General features: G+C 45.4%; 2 protein-coding genes across 2 annotated transcripts in view; both read left to right on the plus strand.

Moving 5' to 3' along the window:
- Positions 1-8604, plus strand: part of LOC103529913 (hormonally up-regulated neu tumor-associated kinase homolog A) — a 76728-nt gene extending 68124 nt beyond the window's left edge. The window contains exon 10 of the mRNA XM_030447564.1: positions 8495-8604. Coding sequence (XP_030303424.1) covers positions 8495-8604 — 110 coding nt within the window. The remainder of the gene's footprint in view (positions 1-8494) is intronic.
- A 1922-nt stretch (positions 8605-10526) lies between these two features.
- Positions 10527-24383, plus strand: part of NT5E (5'-nucleotidase ecto) — a 32377-nt gene continuing 18520 nt past the window's right edge. Inside the window, exons 1-4 of the mRNA XM_030447565.1 lie at positions 10527-10798; positions 19780-19963; positions 21770-21827; positions 21937-22526. Of these exons, the coding sequence (XP_030303425.1) occupies positions 10527-10798; positions 19780-19963; positions 21770-21827; positions 21937-22526 (1104 nt within the window). The remainder of the gene's footprint in view (positions 10799-19779; positions 19964-21769; positions 21828-21936; positions 22527-24383) is intronic.

The raw sequence follows: 24383 nt of genomic DNA on the forward strand, positions 1-24383 counted from the left end.
AAAATGTTTCATAGAACAAAAATCTTTATTTGAACTTTTCCTTTGAAAATCTAGGTTTTTATCATGGGAAATTTTTTAGAATTCTAAGAGTGTTTTAGTTTCACTTTGACTTAAAGTCAAATCAGGAAGTTTTCACACCAAACCCAAACATGCTAAAATGAAGTTATCAAAATATACTTTACTTTGGAGCATTGCTTAAATATAAAAAACAGTTTTGGCTGTATTTGCTACAAGGAAATTGAAAATTTCCAGTGGAAATACAGTAACGCTATAAAAATGCATCTGAAACAAAATAGTATTTTGGTAAGAAAATTTTCTGCACTAAATACTGTGGCCAATAGTAATTACAACTTCTCCAAAAATCTGGGAAAGCTACAATGCATTTTGGAACCTTTCAAATATCCCACCTCGTGCTGCAATAATGTCTCACAGTGGAAGAGTGTGAAAAGATTATAGTGAAAGGATTGTCTCCTAACAGCACCTGAATATAAACAATATGTTTCTTAACCGACAACAGCTTCTTCCATACACGATTTTAAATTTGCAGAAAACTATAAATAGATAGCACTTTCACTGAAAGCATTAAATTAGCCAACTGGGTACTGGACTTCGTAATGTGGAGCAATGCGGAGTGATAATGAACACCATGTGTGTGTGATAATGGGGGTTGTACAAAATAGACCTGGCCAGCTGAGTGAAAAGGAAATGCTAAAAGAAGAAAAAAATCTGAAGTCCAAGCCAAAACAAGTGACCTAGAGAAGCAAGTGAAGGTTTGTATTTGGGCAGGCTAAAGGCCTGAGAGAGATCAGCAATTCAGCAGGGTATTTTTAAGCATATGCTCAAGGCCCTCCTTATTCAGCAGGAAACTTAAGCATATGCTCAGAGGTTAAGCATCAGCTAAAGTCTCATTGATGTCAATGGGTCTTAAACACATGCCTAGAGATACATATGTGCTGAAGTGCTTTTACAAATAAGAATGGACTGGGGATCAGGGCCTCAGTCCCTTGGTATTTTATAGCAGGCTAACCCTGCAACCTCCTGGCTTTCCAAATTCTTCAGAGTAGATCTCATTTATTATACACACAGGACCAGACTCAAGCATGTAAGAACTCACATTACTGTATCTAACTGCCATTGCCCTTTTGGTGCTGAAATAAATAGGAAAATACAGATATGTTTATAGAACACCAGTAACTTCTACTGTGATTTGCCCAAAGAATTCTCTTAATGATAACAATGAAAGCATAAAATAAGCATAAATACAACTTTCAAGCAGATCATCTAGCATTTTCATTACTCATATAAGAAAACTTCCACAAGAATGAACTTCAAGATAAAGGTGACTCTTAACTGGTATCTGACTTAAAGTAACTTACTTTGAAAGAACATGTGGTGCTCTTATTCCTTGTGCCACCAGTGGGTCTGTATTTTCTTGTGCCACTCTGTGCCTGATGAGTCCACTTATCAACTGCATAGCTGACTGGGCATCACTGTAACAACAGAAAAGCCACTCTTTTAGCCAGTCCAGCTTCACATAGGCAAACTGAAAAGAATCAATCTGCATTCATATAAATTTAGAAATCCACAGCAATTATTCTCCGAGTCTGAGGTTAATATAATGAAACAGTATCTTCAAAACTTTTAGGTAAGTTACATTAGATTCAACGTGGCTTCTCCTTCTTTCTCCTTCTTTAAAACTACATGGAAATACACCATAAAGTGGCAAGGGGAATTACACTGTCAGATTATTAATGATATTAAATATTTTTTCCATGCACTTCATACAGGTTTTGAAATTATCAGTAAAAATCCTTCCTGTGCATTTCGGTGAACCTGAACAACCACTTGGACTCTACGTTTTGTAATTGTCTAGGGAGAAATAGGCAGTGGAGGAAATGGTCATAAAGACACACTGCAGGGCCAGCTGAAATCTCCTTTAGGTGGAATCTGTAAATGATGGCTCACTTTAAAACACTCTTAATGTGACAGGAGCAAACTGGGGTGCACCTGAGCAGCAGGACATTGCCAGAGCACTGCTGTGTGCAACTGCTGTGCTGCTCTTCTCCAGTGATGCCACAGGGGCAGTTACCTCCCCACATAAATTACAGCAAAACTCTGACTGAAACAAACAAACAAAACTCTAACTTCTTCGTTAAAATCTATTAAAGCAAGCAGAAAATGGGTTGTAAAAAACCAGTAATCAGCTTGACACGTGCGTTTCCCTTTTGTCACATGACTCTTATGTTTTAAACTGGGGAGCACTACTCTTTGGCATTTCCTGCAAATGCACTGAGGAAAGCCACAGCAATATAGTATTTCTTCCATAGATGTTAGCATTTAAAGACTCACAGCAGTGGCTAACATTCAATTGCTGGTCAAAATTTGTTCATTTTCTTGCTTTGTTTTTTCAGATGAAGCCAACCTGGTGTAAGGGTTCCCACATTCCTCTTTGCACTTTTGCCATGACAGAACTTAAGCTGACACAGGCAAATTCGAGTTCTAAAAACATCCATCTTAGTCCGATTTCGTTTCAACTTCCCGCCTCTTTATTAACTATGGAAGAGCACCTCTTGCTCCTTGCCCAAGCAAGCTGCTGGTTATCAATCCCATCCCTCCAGTTGGTCGAGTAACACATGATGCTGGCCTAGCATAAATACAAAACAGGTTCCTATGGAATCTGAAATACTGTTCGTACATCCTACCACCAACCACAGCGGAACAATGGTGTGCCAGCGATACGGAAAAAAATAACTCTATTTGCTCGCTCTTTCTGTGCCTCTGTCTGAAATATACCCAGCTCCACAGCTATTATTTATAGTTATGAGGTGACAACTGAGAGCTAGCAGTCTGCTGAGTGAAAAAATGTTTGCGTTTATCCTTTTCAGAGATATCCTATATATACACACACATACGTGTGCAGCAGCTACTCATACTGAATAAGGAGATGCACCTAATCAACTACAGTGCTTATTCAGTGGCATTAAAAGTAGTTCTTTGTTTTCTGTGGGATGAGTGAGAAAGCTTTGTTTTTAAAGAGCATTTGAAAAGAAAATAATTTTCAAGCAAAGCCTGCAGTTGCACTAGCATTGTTTAAAACGCTGAGCAGCAGTGTTGTAAGATTTCTTTGAACACTTCTGCCTATCATTTTAAATAAAGAAAATCACCTCTTCTAAGCTGCTGGAAAACAGTGTTATTTTACAGCCAAATTTAAAAAAAATCTTGACATTTTTCACACAACCACTGAAATGTCAATGTTGGGGGTCCTGGAGGTGATATACTCCAACTGCCTGCCTGCAGGACTGTCACCAGTGCCAGACCAAGTCAGCTATGGTTTTGTTTAGTCAAGTCCCAGAAACCTTCAGGGGCAGATATCCCACATCCTCTCTGGGCAGCCTGCACTACCCTCCAAATGCAAAAGTTTTTTTCTTATTTTCATTATAACCTCCAAAGCCACACATTGATGCTGTGCCCTCCTTTTTGCCACATGAAACTATCAAGAAGGGTTTGGCTTCATCATCTCCATAGCTTGTCTTGAAGCAGTTGCAGGCTATGAGACTACCCTGCAGCTGCCTCCCTGCCAGGCTCTACAAGCACAGCTCCCATCACCTTTCCCCAGAGGGTATGTCCTCCAGGGCTCTGACCACTTTGGTAGCCCTCTGATGGGCCCTCTCCAGCATCTCTACGTTTCAATCAGCCTCAGGCATCCCTTCTGTAGTGCTGATCAACAAGATGATCTCAGCTTTCTATCAGGGTTGTTCAGAATATTATCATGGAACAAGTCATTTACTCTCCTTGGGCTCTACAGATTAGCTTTGTAAGGCCCAGCTGAGGCAGTCCAAGACACCAGCACCTCACAGTGTGCCTGTCCCCAGTTCCCGAGGTGACCCTCCTGAGCATAAACAGTAGCAGAGCGTGGGGGGCTAACATGGCTGCCATCACTACACCTAAATTTGAATTTCATTCTCAGATGAACTTTAGCTCTGAATTTCAAACAATCTCATTATTCCTGAGTCATTTTTCCCCATGAATGGATCATTTCAAGGAAATATAAAAAACTATTCCTATGATCAGATGCAGTCTAAATCCTGTGACTGCTGCCCTTGATTTAAGAGGAGCAGAAATCCCTGCAGAACTCTTTCCAGCAGGCGAGCATTTAATAAATCTTGTGAAAGTGTGAGGAAAATATGAAAAAAGGAGACACTGATAAGAGAAATTCTTTTTAAATGGACAGTCAGCAACAGAGTTTAAAGTGCTTTCCTAGCCAAGTAATTACAATTGCTCTGTCATAATTTCCCATGGGTGAAAAAAAGCCAAAAACAAATACGTAGTAATCTGCAAATGTGAATCACAGAAAACCTGCCGTATTATCCTTCTAAGGGAAGGTTACAAGTGATGTCAAAACAGGAGGCCTGTGCTTTTCTAATCACACAAAGTGCAATGGTTCACATCAGTTCTTGGCCCTTGTCCACATGGATCTCAAGACATGTTGGGTGTTAACCCTCTCACAAGTAGCATGACTGGCTTTGGGCCCTTCATCAACAGTTCATCTGTGTACCTCCCTCCATAAGGTGGGAGAGACAACTACTGAACAAAAGAAACATACTCTGATTCCATACTTGATTCCATTTCAGCCTCAATTCTCCACATGTAGAGACATTCAGCCCATGTTTCCTACTGACCAAAACCATCTCTTCCCGGTTCCTTTAGGTACCTCCCCTGCTCAGTGTCTTGTTTAGACTCTCTGTGGTATTCTCCAGAAACCATCAGAACTGCTCAGCTTTCCCCCCACAGGCCAAGCAGAGGGACTGAGATGGGATTTAGGTATTTGACTATGGCCCGAAGAGTCCAAGTATCCTGACAACGGGTGGTAAACCCTTGGCTCTGCTCACCTTAGCCATCACACATCCTTGATCCAGACAAAGATCCACGTCTGTGCCTATGAGCTCCAGCAAATCTTTGGGAGCATAGCATACACACCCCTATGCACCCCCCCCACACACACACACATACACATTCTCACACTCTCCTTAGGCAGCTTCCTGTGAGTGTGCCAGGCCATTAAAAATGCTTCTTGTTCCCAGCTTGGGAACATTTGAACTGATGAAGAGAAATCAATCTTTGGCATGTCCTCCCTTCAGTCTTCCCAACCCACACTTTGTTTTCATTTTCTTCACTATCAGTGAAGACATATTAACAAGCCACAGAAAAGTTCTGGATGAATTTCCTTAGTTAAAAGCATTTCTGAATCTACACTGGAAATAGAGAGATGACTCAACAGCAGTACTTCCTAAAACCCCAAGTACTCAGCAGTAAGTTCCATACAGGAAACACGACAGTTTTAGTTATAAAAACCCAACCCTACTCCCATATCACGTGTTTTTGTCAGTAAATAAGACACAGTAATCAGTACATAGAACTCTTTTATGTTATTTGCCTTAGTACATAGACAAACTCTAGAAAAGCAAAATTTAATTGAATAAGCCTAAGATGACAATCATATAGAGAAGACAACTTTCCCTCTTGCACTCCAGGCAACTTACAATCTATTTGAAAACTGCCTACATATGTTAGGTTTCCAGTCATCAGCCAAAAGAGGATGGTGGTTACAAAAGCCAGGAAATTCTCTCCAGAACTCTTCTGAAGACTCATTGATTTGGGCTGGGATTTGGGATTTTTGGTCAAGCTAGATGTGAACCTGATTTGTACCATCACCTAGAGCAATTCCAACACTGTTGAAGGCACACAGACACTGAAGCTCAAACAGCTGAACTAAACTGAACAGCACAACAGATCTCAGAACACAGAGTCCAAACCTGTCTCTCTCCCAAAATGCAACAGGATCTACCAATTAAAATGGAAATCTTCTGCTGGGTTCAAGCGCCAGCATCAGTGTCAGATAAGACACAGATGGGAATGCTGGGATGAATACAGAGCTCAGACCAGAGACCAAACTAGACCCCTAGCTCTGAAGTCTTGGATCACACGTGTAAGCAGTGCCTGAGGTTCCCTCTGCCTGGATACACTCCTGTTTCCTATATATCCCTTTATGCAGCCCTGGCACTGTTAGAAGGCGAGCATGTATAACCACTTACATGAAGTTGCCATTTCTCAAGGACTAAACATGCTAATATGCTGTGGGACTGAGGCTGGGGAAAAGAAAAAAAGGTATGACAGGTCCTCCTCCCTTCCCATGCCTGTCACAGAGTCAGGGGTTGCCATCAGGGCTTTTAAAACATTAGTAAACAACATGCAAAGCTTCTCACAGGAAAAACAGAAAAATCATAGAATCATAGAATTAGCCGGGTTGGAAGGGACCTCAGAGATCATCTAGTCCAACCCTTGACCCACCGGAGCAGTTGCTAGACCATGGCACTGAGTGCCACATCCAGTCTTTTTTTAAATGTCTCCAGGGACGGAGAATCTACCACCTCACCGGGCAGCCCATTCCATAGCCTAATCACCCTCTCCGTGAAGAAATTCTTTCTAATATCTAACCTAAACCTCCCCTGGCACAACTTAAGACTGTGTCCTCTTGTCTTGTTGAAGGTCGTCTGTGAAAAGAGTCCAGTTCCCACCTCGCTACAGCCTCCTTTCAGGTAGTTGTAGGCAGCAATGAGGTCTCCCCTGAGCCTCCTCTTCTTCAGGCTGAACAGCCCCAGCTCTCTCAGCCTCTCCTCATAGGGCCTGTGCTCGAGTCCCTTCACCAGCCTGGTTGCCCTCCTTTGGACCTGTTCCAGGACCTCTACATCCTTCTTAAACTGAGGGGCCCAGAACTGGACACAGTACTCGAGGTGTGGCCTAACCAGCGCTGAGTACAGGGGAAGAATCACCTCCCTGGACCTGCTGGTGACGCTGTTTCTGATACAGGCCAGGATGCCATTGGCCTTCTTGGCTACCTGGGCACACTGCTGGCTCATGTTCAGTTTCTTGTCAATGCAGACTCCCAGGTCCCTTTCTGCCTGGCTGCTCTCCAGCCACTCTGTCCCCAGCCTGTAGCGCTGCATGGGGTTGTTGTGGCCAAAGTGCAGGACCCGGCACTTGGCCTTGTTGAACCTCATCCCGTTGGAATCGGCCCAGCTCTCCAGTCTGTCCAGGTCCCTCTGCAGAGCCCTCCTGCCTTCCAGCTGATCCACGCTCCCCCCCAGCTTGGTGTCATCTGCGAATTTGCTGATGATGGACTCAATCCCTTCGTCTAAGTCGTCGATAAAGATATTAAACAGAACTGGGCCCAATACTGATCCCTGGGGGACACCACTAGTGAGGGGCCGCCAACTGGATGCAGCCCCGTTCACCACCACTCTCTGGGCCCGGCCCTCCAGCCAGTTCCTAACCCAGCACAGGGTGCTCCTGTCCAAGCTGTGGGCTGACAGCTTTCTCAGGAGAATGCTATGGGGGACGGTGTCAAAGGCTTTGCTGAAATCCAGGTAGACCACATCCACCGCCTTCCCCTCATCCACCAGACGGGTCACCTGATCATAAAAGGAGATCAGGTTGGTCAGACAGGACCTGCCCTTCCTAAACCCGTGCTGGCTGGGTCTGATCCCTTGCCCATCCTGCAGGTGCTGTGTGATTGCACTGAGGATGATCTGCTCCATGACCCTGCCAGGCACTGAGGTCAGGCTGACGGGCCTGTAGTTTCCTGGGTCCTCTTTCTGGCCCTTTTTGTGGATTGGCGTGACATTCGCCAACTTCCAATCATCTGGGATGTCTTGGTAGTTGATTTGTTGATCTTGTGAGCGTTCTGTTAGAAACTCAGAATTTGCCCTGTTTTCAAGTTTTTGCTTTTGCAAGGAGGAAAAAAGTGCTCCTTTTCAAACAGGGGCTAGAAGTGCACTTAAAAAAGAAAAAAAAAAAAAAGAAAAAGAAAAAAAAAGAAAAAAAGGAAAAAAAAAAGAGCATGCTTTAGGAATGTTTCTCAGAGGAAAAAAAAAGACACTCCTACAGAAGGACATATAAGGCAAAATTTGCAGGGGGGTAAGACCTTATGAAAGGAAACATTAAAGCTTATACACTTCTCTGGTAAGCACACATCTAACCTACCTGACTGCTCCTCCTCTCACATACAGCCAAATAAGCTGCTCCTAGGTGGATGTTAGTAAGAACACACTATACTATAGCAGACAGCATCTTCACCCAGGACTAGCACTCTTATATGGATGCCAAGGACATTGCTAAAGAAACACAGACTCTATTGTTAATAATTTATTTTAGCAAACTTCCTTCACAGTCTGAGCTAAGCACTATATTAAATTGTGAAGAAATCACTAGAACTACTATGCTGCAAGTGACTTTTAAATCAAGTGCATCAGTTATATGGTATTTAGCACTGTGCTGTAAAGGGTGGTAAATGGAGGTGACATAAATATCTGCCTTTATCATCTGTTGACTCATAATCCAGATGCCAATGGGATATAAATCACCTAAAGCATGTTTCCAGATTAGGAAAGTTTGACTGTTCAGTATTGTTCTAGCAAAACACATTATTTCTTTGTAGGATCAGGAGTGCCCTCTGATGGTCAGCATCTTTACCGGGAGATAAGAGCTGAACTGCAAAGTGGCACATCCGAAGTTGCCCGAGAAAAACAAAACGTTCTCACTTTCTGAACTGTGTATTTACAGCCTTCTGTATGCTTAAATATTTATATACACAATCTTGCTTTGTTGGAAGTAATTTTCTGCACTTCTGGCTTTCTATTTCAGGTTTTTTATATTGATGTTTAGGGGTGCACACACACGTATTAGGGAGAACTAATTATTATCATGTATTACCAGAGAACTGCTTATGAATATATGTAGTTTGAAAAGAAGTAAGTTGAAGGAAATTCCAGAAATAGATTAGAGGATTTCTAAAACAGGCTCTGAGAAAGGCCTTGAAAGGCTCTGACAAATTCAAACACCAGGAAATTCTGATATTCAGCTGAATGTCAAAAAGCAAGATATAACTGGAAGAAACGGTTTCGCTCATGTTCCAAACAGCTTCTACATGTTTTTCTGAATATATAAACTAACCTAATAAAACGTTCACTCTCTCCACAAACTTTACCTCTCTTACATCCTTACAACATCACATCTACAACAGAACTGTGAGAAAACAGGAAATAAATTTATTTTTCCCCTTGACTGTCTTTCAGGTATTCAACATCTCAGGGTTACTTATAATGTTATCAGAATATCAACTTGCCCTTTCAGAGCAGCTTTGCAAGAGAGACAAAGACTTGAAGCTTTTAATGAATAAATCCACTATGCCCACTACATAAAAGATTTAAATCTCTCCAAATGATGGAGCAGCAGGATTGGAATGAACCTTTTGGTGAGCCAAAATCTCCCTGAAAAGGTATCAACCACACACTTACACCGTTATACACTGGAAAAAAGAAATCTGAGAAAATTTGCGATATCCAAATGCAATATCAAGCAGTCATAAGCTGCATCTTAGGGTTAGTACTGAACTGACCACCTGAAGACCCTTAAAAATAGGCAGGCAAAATGGCAAGACTTGTACAGTTTAAAAACTTAAAAATGCAAACAACCACAAGTTTCAGGGAAAAACCCAGTTTCTTAGATTTGCAAAGGAAGACAGATGGCATAAAGAGATGTAACTGGGGAGCAGAGAGCTGTGTGTATTTTTCCCTACTTTTCCATTGCTTATGCAGCCATTTTGTTCCTGTGTCTGTTGCACTGTTAGCAGAAAGAGACCCATGAGCTCTGCTGTCTCACGGATACTGTATCTTGTTATTTTTGTAATCTAAGCCAAATGTCACTTTTAGCTTTTCTCTCTGATGATGAAAGCAGAAGAGAAGATAACAGAGACGAGCAGCAAGCATTTTCCATGCCAGATTTCACTCCAGATTTACCTCCACTGCAAAACTCTAAATATTTTGAAGTGTCTCTTTTTCACCCGGGATTGAGACTCGGATTAGCCGGGTATGAGGTATCTCCTCAGCAAGACCCATTTAGAGCCATCTCTTTCCCTCCCGGGTGAGGCCCAGCAGCCGGGTGAAGCCCCAGGTCCGCGGTCAGGCCGCCGGGTGTCCCCCGGCTCCCTGCGCCCCCTCTGCCCTCAGCCCCGAGCCCGGCCAGGCCCAGCTGTGCCCCTCGCTCCTCACAGCAGCTCCCGTGCTGATAAAGTTCCCGCTGCTCGCTTTGTCAAGGAAAAACCACACAGTCCTCTTGTTCCTGAGGGTTTCTCCACCCCGCGGTCCCGACTGGATGCTCCGGGGAGAGAACGGGAGGAAACTGGGGCCCTCCTGGGGCAACGCCGGGAGCCGAGGCGAGCGAGCAGCTCCCGCCACTGCCCGCCCGGGGTCCGGTTCTGCCCAGCAGCCGCCTCAGTCCCGGCACCAGCCCTGCAAGGGAAAGGAGCAACCTGCCAGCCACGGGAAGGGGGGAAACTGGCTGCTGTTTCCGATGCCCACGTTCCCCCCCTCGCCAAATGCCGCCTAATGAAGCTTCACACTAACGCTCCCGCCTGTCATCCCATCCCAAGACTGCGGGTGGCCCGGTAACCTCGGACTTGCAGGAAGGCGATGGGGAAAACCGAGCCACCAGAAGAGCCGGAGCCCCCTCTCATGGAAGCCGGGGGAAAGGCGCTCCCGACGGGCAGGTTCTCCCGCCCCGCCCGCCCTGCCGCGTCCCGCAGACACCGCTTTTCCCAAGCACACGGCGCTTCCCCTCGCCTTTGCCAGCTGAAGGGAGGGCTCGGGGGCTCAGCGCCGGGGAAAGAACGATCCATCCCGCGGGAGCCCCTCACCTGTGATCGCCGTGGGATGCGGAGAGGCGGGAAGGCAGCGGTAGGGAGGTAGAGAGGGGGGCTGCGGGCAGCTGCGCGGGCGCGGAGCGCAGCGGAGGCAGAGTCAGTGCTTGCAGCGAGGCTTGGGAGCACCTTGACACGAAGCGAACCTGGAGAGCGTTTTGGGCCGTGGGTGATGGAGCTGGGGTGCCCGCCGTTGCCTGGCAAGCTGCAAGCCCCCAGAACCGCTAGAAAAAGGCGGGAAAACATCCAGGGCGCCGCCATTTTTGAGTCATAGCCATGGAATGGTTTGCGCTGGAAAAGGACCTTAAAGATCATCCAGTTCCAGTCCCCCGGCATGGGCAGGGACACCTCCCACTTGTCCAGGTTGCTCAAAGCCCCATCCAACCTGACCTGGAAAACCTCCAGGGACGAGGCAACTACAACTCCGCTGGGCAACCTGTTCCAGTGTCTCACCACCCTCACAGGGAAGAATTTCTTCCTGATGTCTAACCTAAATCGTTCCCCTCCCCTATCTTATCACTACATGCCCTTGTAAAAAGTCCATCCCCAGCTTTCCGGTAGGCCCTTCAGGTACTGGAAGGCTGCTGCAAGGTCTCCGCTAAGCCTTGTCCAGGCTGAACAGCCCCAACCCTCATTCTGTCATCATAGAGAGGTGCTCCAGCCCTCTCATCATCTCTGTGGCCCTCGTCTGGACCCACTCCAAGAACTCCCATGTCCTTCCTGTGTTGGGAGCTCCAGGAATGGGCACAATACTCCAGGTATTACTCAGAAGAGCAGAGAAGAGGGGAAGAATCACCTCCCCCTACCCACTGGTCACACTTCTTACACTGCAGCTGAGGATCTGGTTGGGTTTCTGGGCTGAAAGCACACATTGTTGGCTCACGTTGAGCTTCTTATCCACAAATTCACTTCCGTCCTTATCCTCAGGGCTGTTCTCCATTCTGCTCCCAATTCTTATTTGTACTTGGGATTGCCTGACCCATTTTGAGGAAGCTTAGGTGCTGTGCCAAGCCTCAGGGCTCTTCCGTGTCCTTGGCACTTCAGACACTTGATCCAAGTCCATCTGGGTTCAGATACTGCCTCAAGGCCAAAATGTGTCTCCATGTTTATTTTGTAGTCTCTTGGGTTTGTCCAAAATGGGGCTGTTGCTACCCACAGACCTGCTGTCACCTGTGAGCCTGGTCAGTAATTTGTATGTTCCCACCCCCAGCAAGTGGCATGAGAGCTGTGCGGGAAGGGTTTATAGCACAAAACTGAAAGGCTTGCCCTAAAACCAGTAAAAAAGGCAACACTTTAAACATTTTCCTGAACCAATAATCTAAGCAAAAAAAATCATGTCCACTAAACAAATGCAAAAGATGTTTCTTTTGACCTTAACACTTTTCCACCCAGTTCAGCATAAATTAGCTAAAGTTTTAAATGAATGTGCACTTCCAAATTAAAAACCAAACAAACAACAAACCAATTCCCATTTAAAATGTGAAACAGGTTGTGTTGGTAACTCTTACCCTCTTTTCAACACCCATTTCAGTCAGGAGATTAATGGGAACCAATCCTTTTAGCATGGCATTTTATGCCAAAAAGCAGTGCTGTTCAGTAAAATAACACTATGTCAACAAGGCTATTAGGCATCACAGGTACCAAGACATCCCAGTTCTCTGAAATCCCTGTATCTTGTATCTGCACTTAGCAGTGGGCAATACCTACTGTTACTAGTGTTCAGCTATGGTGGTATCATCTCAACAGACAGAATAAGCACACAGCTGCTTCATAAAAGCTGCAAAATGTGAGATGAATGGTGAGAGGGATGAGCTAAGGAGAAATACTTGTAATTTTCTAAGAGGAGCCTGCTGGCAGTCATTACAAGCTGTGTGGGAATAACTCAAAAGCAGCAGCTGGTTTATGAGTGTGCAAATTAATATGGCAAAGCAGCCTGCTGGGACCTTCCTGTGTGCATGGTCTTTGGGGATCAGGAAGCGCTTGTGTTACGTGCAACACCAGAAATTAAGAACCAGAGTTGGAGCCAAGGAAGAGAGTTACAGATTTTTTCAGTTTGCCGTATAGTGAGATCTTGAGAGCTTGAAATTGTCTTGAGCTTATGTAGAACTAAATACTGTCTGCACAGCACTAAAGGAGCAAAATTAATGCCATTTACTCTTCTAGGCAACCTGGGTATTGCCAGCCAAGTAGTAAGACACCATGTCCTGTGTGGACACAGTTTAATTTTTTAATCCAAAGTCTGATTCTACTTGCTCTTCATAGATGAGGCCTTGCAGACCCTGTATCCCTGTCTCTGCCATAAATAAGGAGACAGAAGTGCAGCATTGTACTGCTGTATTTCTTGTCGTTCCACTGATTAAATCTTTTTTTCTTTTGCTGACAATTCTGATCAAACAGGAATCAAACAGATTAGATATGAGAAATACAATCCAGGAACGGAACTCCACAGACCAAAAGGTAGTGAAGTCCCTCGCCACTGGGATGGGTGGATTTGAATTTGCCAATAATTCATTGGTGCTATGGAGGAGAAGTATCAGTAATAAAACTGTATGAAAATACCAGTCTTATTGCTTTATGGACAAATCAGCCTGGCTAGTCCAACACCTTGAATGAGGGGAGACTGACATGCAAACCATGGTCTACACATCTCTACCCTTCAGGCATGCCGAGGTGATGGCAAGATCAAAGAGGCTTTTGAAATGCCAAGTTCTGAGAAAGGAAATTGGGAAATATAACTCCAGAGTTAGCTGGAGGGGGCAGGGATGAGGGTCATGTTAGAAGGTGTTAACCACTGTAGAGAGAAGAGAAACTCTTATCCCAGATGGTGCAGACATTTCATTGTTGAAATATAACTGTGACTAGCCCATGTTACAAGGTAATGAAACCTGTCACAACTTGAACATCAAAAGTGGTCACAGGCCATAAAGGAATGGTGTTTGTGGGAGCGGTAGGGACGAGAAATGTTGGACACTAGGGGCTGTGTCTCTGAGATGCTGTAGTGAGAGGATCAGAAAAGAAAGGAAGGAAGAGATTGTCTTGCTGACAGCTGCCCGAGGATAGGAGCGGAGGACAAGTAAGATATTGCTTCCTTTGTAATGAATCCAAGATGTACCTCCCTGGCCTGACAATTGCTGAGTAAACTGAGTTAGTTACTCAGACAAGTCCTTTTCGTCCACTCTGGTTTTCCTGTACATTCTTAGTACATTCTGTTTTAATTAGACCAGTTGAGTCCTTGATTGTTTGCAAATTTCATGCAGACTTGTCCTTGGCGGTGCTTCTAAGGAAGAAGAGCTACAGAAAGATGCCTGGAGCCTATCATAGTTGGGATGTTTGGTCAAAGGGGCAGGGACTGTAGAGACCTCTCTCACAAGAGGTGGCACTTGCAGAACCAAGGTCTGGCAAACACTCAGGAAACACCTGGATGATCGGATGTATTTCAACTCCTTCATCTTTTTTTCTTCTTCTAATTTTCTTATATCTTAGGATTTTAATTAAATAGAAGACAAATCACAAAGAAGGACGTCAGTCATCTTTCAAGAAAATCAGTGCTGCAAAGTAGAAAAGATTTGTGCTAAAACTGTACTTGCACTGAAATGTGACGAATGCAAACTAATTCTAAGAAAACACAGGAAGGGATCCTAAAAAATATAAGTGACAGACATAGCCACATCCAGCAGAGTGCAGCAGCATCCTAGACGAACAGTGCATGAGCACAACACTGCTAACCATTTGCCTTCTGACTAAATTATAGGTGTCAGCTGCAAATAAGCAAATATCCCAGAAAAAAAAATTATACCTTTCTATTTATGCATTTTGAATAATGTGTAGACGCTCTTAAGTGAGTGCTGTATTTTTCATATAAATATTTTTGTGATTGAAAGTAGGAGAAGAATCTGGGATTGTAATTAGAGTGGGAGACACGGAGATCCAGGCTGAGCACATGGGGAGGGGTGTAGGGTTAACCAAAGAAATAATGAGTTGACTGGTAGCCTGGTGGTAGAGCAGGACACTGAGAGAAAGAAACATGATGGAAGAGATGAGACGGGAGGAATCAAACGGCAAGGAAAAAGTGAAGAGGCTGTTCTGTTTACCAGTAAAGCCCAGCTCTCTACAAAGGCCTTAGGATGTGTATGTGACACTATTCTGCTCCTGCAAGTCCTTGTGAAAACCTATGTCTGACCAAGTATAAGATTGAACCATGAGGGATGAAAATCTGCTATCCCTCTCTGTCATTTTGGCAGTAGTCAGCAGGAGAAAGTCTATATATGGTGGATTTAGAGGTTCCAAATCACCTGTGGTACCATGAAGATAATAATATGCTGCCACATGATAAAGCTTCTCATATTTTTTTTCTCTTATTTTCTTTTTTAAAAACCCTAGGATGTTGGAGACAAAATTATTTTAAAGAACCTTGTTAAGATCAGAGTCAAATCTAGAAAAAACAGGCAATGCCAGCATTGTTTTTACCCAGTCCCCTGAGAAAAGGCATTATGATGGGGTCTTGAAATACACAGCCACCTGCTATTCCTCCACTGAAATACTGTTTCATTCTTTGTATGGAAAAGGCTTGTTTTGGTATGATCAGGTTTTTACAATGAAGGAGGGTTCTTGCCCTCTCATTATTGCAGAAGTACAAAGGACATAAAACAGGCATTTATAGAAGAAGGGTGGTGTCATGGTTAGTCACTGGGCAAGCCCTGAAGAACCATACTTCAGCACCTTTGCACCTCCATAGATTTCATGATATATGGGAATTCATTTAGTGAAACACTTCCTGGTCACTGCTGACTTTTGTTTTGTAAGTGATGATCATGTCATCTGGCGCTTGGTTTGATGGTTGGTGGTCTGCAGTGTATAGGACTGCCAAAAGCTTCAGCTGTCCTTGAAAAAAGGATGTGCTTGTACATTCACCTAAGTACTCTGAAAAGTAATTTCTTAGGAAACTCAGTTGGAGAACGTGGCACTTCTAATCTTCATTTCTGTCCAACATTAATCCCTGATTTGTATAATGGTGATGAGATCACTACCTTGCCCTTTAGGGTGGTCTAGAAATAAGTAACATTCTGGTGACAACGGGGTGCAGCAGCGAGGGTTCCATAGTCTGTCCTGCACAGTACAAGAATCAAAGTCCAACTGAAATACATATTTTATTATGTTGTAATTAAAACATGATCATAATACATATGCACAGTGAAGTCGACTCAGATTGTATGGCCAGCGTTTGCTGTGGTATTTCCTGTCTTTCAAGATTATCTTACGTCTCCATCTTAATTTTATAAATAATTATGATGCATGTTACATGTGTATAAGATTGTATATAGTATGTTGAAAGGTATGCTTACATCCTCTATGCACCTGGGATTCATCTGGCCTAATTGCAGTCATCTAGACTTTCTCCCATAAATTCAGATTTTATTCTAAAGTTGGTGCCCATGACAGGTAAGATGCCTATATCTCCACGTTCACTACTTGTTAGCTGTTTCCTCATGGGAAGTGTATTTAAGAACTAGGTAGTTTGCATCATGGCTTAAAAAAGACTGTGATATTTCACATTAGTGGCAACCAATATACTTTATTAATGGCAAATGCAAATATACAACTACCCAAGTGAACAGGTTGGGCAAGAAGAGACCCAGCTGGTTCGTGCTTTTGACTTCCAGACTTTCTTTTTTTTTTTTTTCTGGCAAAAAATACATCTAAGTAGGATCCAACTTTGATCTCAAAACTTGTTTTATTTCAGATTTCTACACTGTCTTTCTCAGACCATTTTTTTTTCCATCTCATACTTTTTCCTACCCAATTATTTGTTTAACGCCCTGCTCCATCTACTCCTAATCTGGACTGTAAACTCTGGCCTAAGGATTCTTTTTTTTAAGTCCTGTCAAACACCTAACATCTGAAACACTTTTGGAGAACAGGCAATAAAATACTCACACTACCAGTATCATAATGGTTTCCAGTCAAGTAGAAATGGAGCACTATATGCCAAAGTTACATAGGTACTGCATTAAGGAGGTCTAAGCAATACTGGTGAAATGCACTTTGTCTACAGTGGCCCATGGTGTGCAGGCACCATGGAAATGGGAACAGAGGCTGAGGAAGTAAGACCTGCTTTCAGGTTCAAACAACCACATTTGATTGTTGTTCCATTCTAAAGGAAGAAGCAACGACTGTTCCTTACCAGCTGGAAGGGATGGTATTAGTCACTGCCTCCTTCCCATCCAGCTCCACTCCACCATGGGAAGGAAGAAGCCTTTTGTCTAGAGAGGATTTTTGCACACTTCTGACTAGCCATATTCCTTGAGAAGCTTGTGTATAGAGTGCCTCCAAAAAAATTATGGGCATTGGATAGCCACTCTCCTTTTCCCATTGCCTGCACAGTTATTAGTGAATTATTCTCAGTAAAAGCAACGTACTTCACCTCTTGATGCTGTTAAAGTAAAATCACTATACCAGAGATAAAGCAGTAGATATTACTTCAGTTAACTGCACGAGTCTAGCAACAATTAGTGATATCAAGAAAAGAAAGAAATACAGCTGCATCAAAAGGGATTGAGTCTGTTTGAATATGAAAACATCCAACATTATAATGAAAATTTGTACTTGTAAGACACAGGAGAGATAAGCGATGAAGATCCCCAGTCCAACAGTCTGGAAATGAAAATGATATCCAAAGGATTTACTAAGGGAAGAAACATCATGGGGGATGTCTGTCTCCTGAACGCATACCTAAGAGCTCCCTGCCACAGTGGTGGGAATGCACCCAAGGAGGAAATGTGTCTTGTGCAGCCCTGGAAAAGCAATGAGAGCATGTCTCAGAGATTATGTGGGCTGGGGCAGAATGAAGCCATGCATGGAGGTGATGAGCTGTATGAGCGCCCAGTGACGTTGTTTGTGACACTGGCAGCCTTCTGAAGTCAGCTGAGACAGTTCATTGCTTCTGAATTCTCACTCTTAGGTATGAAGTGCCTGACCTCAAGACTCTCTCATTCATACAGCTAAAAGGACAGCAGAGAAACCCCCTTTCTATGTAAAGGCCAAAGACGGAAGTCTGATTATTCCTGTAACACCTCCAAGAAGAGAAATTCCAGGAAGCACCATTCCTAACAGCCCAGTTAGGAGCTGAGCCAGACCACCCTGGAATGCTTGTGGTAGGGCATGAGAAATTCCACCCTTGTGGGATGTTTACCCAGCTGGCTGCCAGAGTCTGTGACAGCTCTTAGTCATCTCAGAGCCAGTGTCCTTGGACTCCCTTGTCCTCAGTGTCCTGAGTTCCTCTAGAAGCCATCCAGTGGCTCTGAGTGGCCCATTCTTTGCCCATTCCAGAATATTTTGAAACCAAGGATGTTGCCTGATGTGAGCTGCTGGGCCATGACAGAGATGTCAGGAAGAAATACAGTGAAAAAAGAAGCTTTTTACTGGAAGGCCTCTGCAGAAGTTTCAGAAGTTCCAGTTACTTCTATCAACACTTAACCCAAAAAGTCAAGACATATTCATTGCCCTTTGTTCCATGCCAGCTTCCAGAGTAAATACCAAGACTTTGTTGCCCGTACAGCTCTGCTGAGTGACCTGGAGGAACAATACAGACCAACCCCCTTCCTAGAGGGAAACCATAATGAAGGATGGGTAATACCTATGCTCTCTAAAGGTACTTCTTATTGGCTGTGGAATTCACCCTTGCCTAACCAAGGTCTGAAACAATTCAGCACATGTCAGAACCAGTCCTGTGTGAGAGCTTTGGGCATTATTAAAGAAACTCTAGAAGAGCTTTCCTGAAACATATGCCAGTGCTGAATACAAAGACCTTTCTTCACCGTCATGGGATGTGCCACTGATGTCCTGGGTTAATTACTTCTTTCAGAGGAGCAGAAGGGGAAAAAGGATGTAGCTAGCAGTTATGCATGAAGCACACTTTTCCTCTCTCTAGCCCTCTCTCTCATATGCTTGGTAGGCACACACTTTCTGGAGCTTTCTTGTCTTCTCTGGCTTCAGTTCCAGCAGTCTCAGGTGTATTACTGTGACTTTTCATGACATTACAGTTTTTGTTAATACATCAGTGGTAGGCTGGAAAAGTAACGATAGAAGGTAGATAATATATCTAGTCAACATCCTGGCTTAGTAACACATCCCTTGGCTAAGATACCCCTCTTCTGGGCATCCCACCATAGTTCTGCAATAGGCTTTTTTAGCACAGGGCTGGTTCCACATATTCTCACTCTTCTTCCCTTAATATCCAGGAAGCTGCTTCCCAGGATGAAGGCACCATCATCGAAGAGCCCTTCCCACAGCAAGAGGATGCCAGTTTATGAGCCTGATCAATTCCTAAATGAATGTTGCATGAAATGAGATCTTTGCAGAATCGGAATGAGAAGCTTGATAAGGGAGATAACATGAACAGTCAAGGCCAGGAGACACAAGAGGCAGGGTGGTCTCCCAATGAGTACTCCATTGTCCATCCCTGATGGATGAGGTGTAGTGTCTTCTTAGAACAGCCCTGGGCTGTTCCTGATACACTGTCCTGGACCAGACTAAAGCGTGACTGTTCAGGGCACAAAGAGATCTGTGGAATTTGGGGTAGGGCTGTGCTATAGAAGCCGAAGACAGTATTGTGTACCCAAGCAGGTAAATTCTGCTTCTTTTGGGTTTTTGCTGTGTGTCTGCATTTGCACAGAGCTACAGTGGACAGAACCAGAAAATGTTTAGAAATGGTGTCCCTGGGACAGTGATTGATGAGGAAAGAAGCCAAGGTCAGGCAGATGCCAATCAGATAAATGGTGTTTGGCGCACACATGTATGTAAGTTAAGCAATCCAGGAGCAGAACAACTGGCCAGAGTTGTCTTTGTTTCTGACAAAGCTGATTTCTTAGCAGATTTGGGCCCCTTGGTAATGCTGATGTTGCTATTTTTCTAGCTGATCCAGAGCAGGAACAATGGATGAGGATAAAGGGGGTGTGACTGAAGTCAGGACAGGCCTTTCTACACATGATGTTTAAACTGTTTAAACTCATGGGGATGTTGATTGACAGCTGGCTGAATATGAGCCAGCAGTGTACCCAGGTGGCCGAGAAGGCCAACTGCATCCTGACTTGTATCAGAAATAGTGTGGCCAGCAGGACAAGCAAAGTTCTTGGCACTGTGAGGCGAGACCTCAAATACTGTATTCAGTTTTGGGTCCCTCACTACAAGAAGGACATTGAGGCACTGGAGTGGGTAAAAAAAAAGGGCAGTGGAGCTGGTGAAGGGTGTTGAGCACAAGTCTCACTAAAAGCATCTGAGAAAACTGGAGCTGTTTTGTCTAGAGAAAAAGAGGCGGAAGGGAGACTTTATTGTACTCTACAATTACCTAAAAGGAGGTTGCAGGGGGGTCGGTGTTCTCTTCTTCCAGGTTTCAAGGGATAGAACAAGAGGAAATGGCCTCAAGTTGCATCAAGGGAGGCTTAGATTGGATATTAGGAAAACTTTCTTCACTACAAGGGTTGTCAGACAGTGGAAGAGGCTGCTCAGGGAAGTGAGCAGAATCACCATTCCTGGACTCATTTAAAAGACATGTAGGGTGCTTAGGGACATGGTTTAGTGGTGAACTTGGCAGTGCTAGTTTAATGGTTGGACTTGAAGGTCTTTTCCAACCAATATTATTCTATGACTCTGTCAAGATAGCGGAGATCCGGTCAGCACAGAGCATGCACCCTGCAGATAATCCAGCAGACCAGCCATGGCATGAGACGCTCATTTGCTGAAAAAAGATGCATCCAGACATCCAAGACAGATGCATGAGGCTGGAAGATATGACACAAGACCTACAGATCTTGCTTTCTGGAGGAAGACTTGGATACTACCAAACAGCACCAGTACCTTTGTCTAGCTGATGAAACCCAGTGTATCATTGGCCACAATGCAAACTTATACAAACTGGAGGACACGTAGGCACCTACTTGGGGCTTTGAACTGAAACCCAGCTAGGCTCTCAGCACAGGTCAGTGAAGGGTGAAGCACAGCCAAAGGGAAAAGGAGAGAAAGCACAACTCCAAATTTTGCTAGTGCAGTTCATGCCATCAGGGATTCCCTTGGGATGGGGTAGGCAGTGCACAGAGCACTCATCAAAGGGAATGAATGAGAAGATACCACACAGCTGGTTTAATTCAAGTCTCATAAGGAAGCACAGGGACAGTAGAGCACAGCCATCATGGAAGAAAATACAGGTTCATTCACTTTCCAGCCATCTGAGGAAACAAAAAGACCAAATGAGTTCAGATTCCATCCTGCAGACTTTGAGTGCCCAGGAAACCGGGTCATGACATCATTCAGTGGAAAGGAGACAGCAGCTTGTACAGCCTCCGTAATGCTGTAAGAAACAGCCACTTTTCTACGCAGTGGGGAAGCTTCTGCTCTTAAGAAAAAAAAATCGACCAGACAGTCAGTGCTTACAATGAACGATTGTCCCAAAGTTGCAAGAAAGTATATAGAAGTTTCAGCACTTCAAAAGCCAACACTGGAAGTTTTCTTTTCTCTGGATAATTTCATCGTTTAGTAAAGCTAGAAGATGTGGACCCACACGGTGGATTCATGACTTCCAGGAGCAGGTGGGGCCACCAGGCAGTCTGATTTACCCAAGTGCTGATCACCCCATGCCATACCCCTAACAAGCTGTTTATCTAAGGCACTGGCATGTTTTCCCCTCAGCGTGCATATGCCAAACCGCAACTAAAAGCTTCACTTTTAACCACGGAAAAGAAGTCTTGAGAGCAATTCATGATTCTGCACTAAGAACACCGGAGCTATAATTAAGTCAGCTCTTAAAGTAGTGCCACTCATTTTAGGGCTGAAATAGCAGTCTTTATTTTAAGCACCGTTGGAGGAAGAGGAGGAGAGAGGTTGAGCGGAATGCTTACAACAAACATTTTCATGTGAAGGTTTGGAAACTCCTTGCAGAGTACTAAACATTCACCGAGGCTTCCTGTAAGCGCTGGAGTCCGTCCTTTCGCAGCTGGCTGAATTTCCATCTCATTTGACCTCCAGCAGACGGCCGAAAGCCCGATCCAGCCCGGCAGCAGCTGTGCCGCGGTGAAGGACCCAGGTGGGGAGGTCGGGGCAGCGGGGGCCGGGAATGGCAGCGGACGCAGGACACTGCTGGGGACTCGGCGAGCCCTGAGGGCTGGTGGCCACCAGTGCCGACCTCCCTGTAGCCCCGGGCTGCCGCCCCAAGCCCTCGCACACGCACAGCAGACTCGGAACACCTGCGGCTTCCGACGCCTTTTTGGCGGGCGGCCCCGCGCAGCGCAGCGGCTCCTCGGGGCGGCGCGCAAACTGCGCGGGTTCCCCGGCAGCTCCCCCGCTACCCGCCCCTCCTCCCCCCGCCTACCCCCTGTTCTGCGGCCACCCCCTCTTCGAGCCGCTACTGCCGAGCGGTCCCGCGGAGCAGCGCGGAGCCCCCCGCGGCATGGCGGGGTGGGCGGCCGGGCCGTGGCTTTGCGCGGCGGCGGTGCTGTGCGCGGCGGCGGAGCTGCGGCTGACCCTGCTGCACACCAACGACGTGCACGGGCGGGTGGAAGCGCGGGGCGCGGGGACGCGGAGCTGCGCGGGCGCGGAGGAGCGGCCGGCGGGCTGCTTCGGCGGCGTGGCACGGAGGGCTGCGCGGGTGGCGGCGGAGCGGGCCGCGCACCGCAACGTGCTGCTGCTGGACGCCGGGGACCAGTACCAGGGCACGGTGTGGTTCTCCCGCTTCAAGGGCCGGGAGGCCGCCCACTTCATGAACCTCCTGCGCTACGATGCCATGGTAAAGCGGGCCCGGGGGCGGGGGGGGTGAAGGGGCGGTGTGTGGTGCAATGAGGGGCTTTCCTCTCCTTGGGTCCTGGGTCTAGCCCCATCTTTTCTCCCTCCCCCCCTCTTTTTATTTTATTTTTCGTTGTCGTCTCCTTGAGTGCGGAGCTCTGTATCAGAGAAGGCTGTAGGTCACACTAGGTTCGTGGTCAAAGGTGCAGGTAAGCAAGGAGAAGAGAGGAGATGGAAGTCGTGAGCTGGCAGCCCCCTCGGGCAGCCAGAAGCCGGGAGCTGATGCCAAGGGGACGCAGAGGTAATGCCAGTGATGCAGTGGAAGAGCTCCCTTTGGGAGAGGCAGGGGCTGGACGGGCTCTGTTGGAGAGGGGTCAGCAAAAGCATTGGGACTGAGCCCGGAGAAAGTCGGGCGAGGAGCCTGGCCTGCCACAGAGGGTTTAACCCTGGGCTGGGCTCACAGCCTGCCCTGCCGGCTCCGGTCCTGCAGGAAGGGACAGATGGCACGTGTTGGCTGGGCTGATAAGTTTATTTTTCATCAGTCCCACCCTGATCTTGTTCGGTCCCACCAGAGCTGTGGGCGGGGTGGGGTGTAAGAGGCTGTGTGCCAATTGCCCGGGGACTCCTAACAGCGCAGATGTGAGGGAGCTCTCTGAGGCGGTGCCAGTCCCACACCTTCACTCTGCCTCTTCTTGTCATCTGAGTGCTGACAGGAAGGTTGAAGAATTTGGGACTGAGATTATGGGGATGTCACTCCATGTCCTTATGTCATTTGTTTCAGGGCAATAGCCTATTAATATATAAAAAATTATCGTCGTTTATTTTGCTTGTGTGCAATCCGAACAGATGAGATTCAAGTTGTAGTTGAGAGAGATTGCTTTTTGAGAGCAAATGCATATTTATTTCATCTCAATTGACAGCTTGAGGGGGAAATCTTCCATACATATCACATTTTCTGTCTTTTTTTTTTTTTTTTTTTTTTTTTTTTTTTTTTTTTTTTTTCTTTCTCTGGAAAGGACTGCACTTTCCTTTACCATGTAAAAATGGCTTCACCCATTTATTCCTTCTCTTTCAGAACAGCTACGGAAGTGAAAGGGATGCCCCAGTGCTTTCCTCTAGGCTAAACGCACTTCCTACCAGACAGACAGGTCTGTGGGAGGATGCTGCTCCCAGTTCACATTGGCTAATGACCTATTTCCTAATTGTAAAACTTAACAGTAACAGGGTTTCTAACTGTAGCAGGGTTTTTCCTTCCAGTGGTGACAGGAAGGAGCATGTACGTTCAGGACTCATCCTCACTGAGAGCTGGGGAGCGCTTTGGTGTTCTGCAGTGCAGAACTTGCTTGAGGTGTTCTTTCCTACCTTTTTTCCCAAAGCTTGCTGATGGGTATCATTTCTCAGCCTTGCTTTTGCTGGCTTGGCTGGTTCATGGGCAGGCTTGTAGCTTGTACGGTTCCTGATCATATCACAAGAAAGAAACTCTTTCAGGCAAAATCAGCAGTTATGAACTAGTACTCAATTTCAGAAACACAGTATGCAGGAAGCATCTGATGACTGTTTCAGGGTTCCCATAACCTTTTCCATTAGAATAAGATTGCAAAACACCACACTGGGTAGCCAAAGGTTTGTACTGGATGCTGATGCCTTAGTTGAACAGTCAGTTACTTGGTCTCTGTTGAAGTGCTGTGTATTGTAGTTGGAAGACTGTCAGTGGATAGAAGGTGACTGGATAGACTGAGGAACTACAGAGACTTTTTAGCAACTTTCTCTGCTACCAAAGAGCCTGAGGACAAGTGCTGAGTGTTGGGCAGCACTTCAGCATCCTTTTCAGTTCTTCTGTCCACGGACTATGGGGATCAAG

This window comes from Calypte anna, chromosome 3, assembly GCF_003957555.1.
Source record: "Calypte anna isolate BGI_N300 chromosome 3, bCalAnn1_v1.p, whole genome shotgun sequence".
NCBI lineage: Eukaryota > Metazoa > Chordata > Aves > Apodiformes > Trochilidae > Calypte > Calypte anna.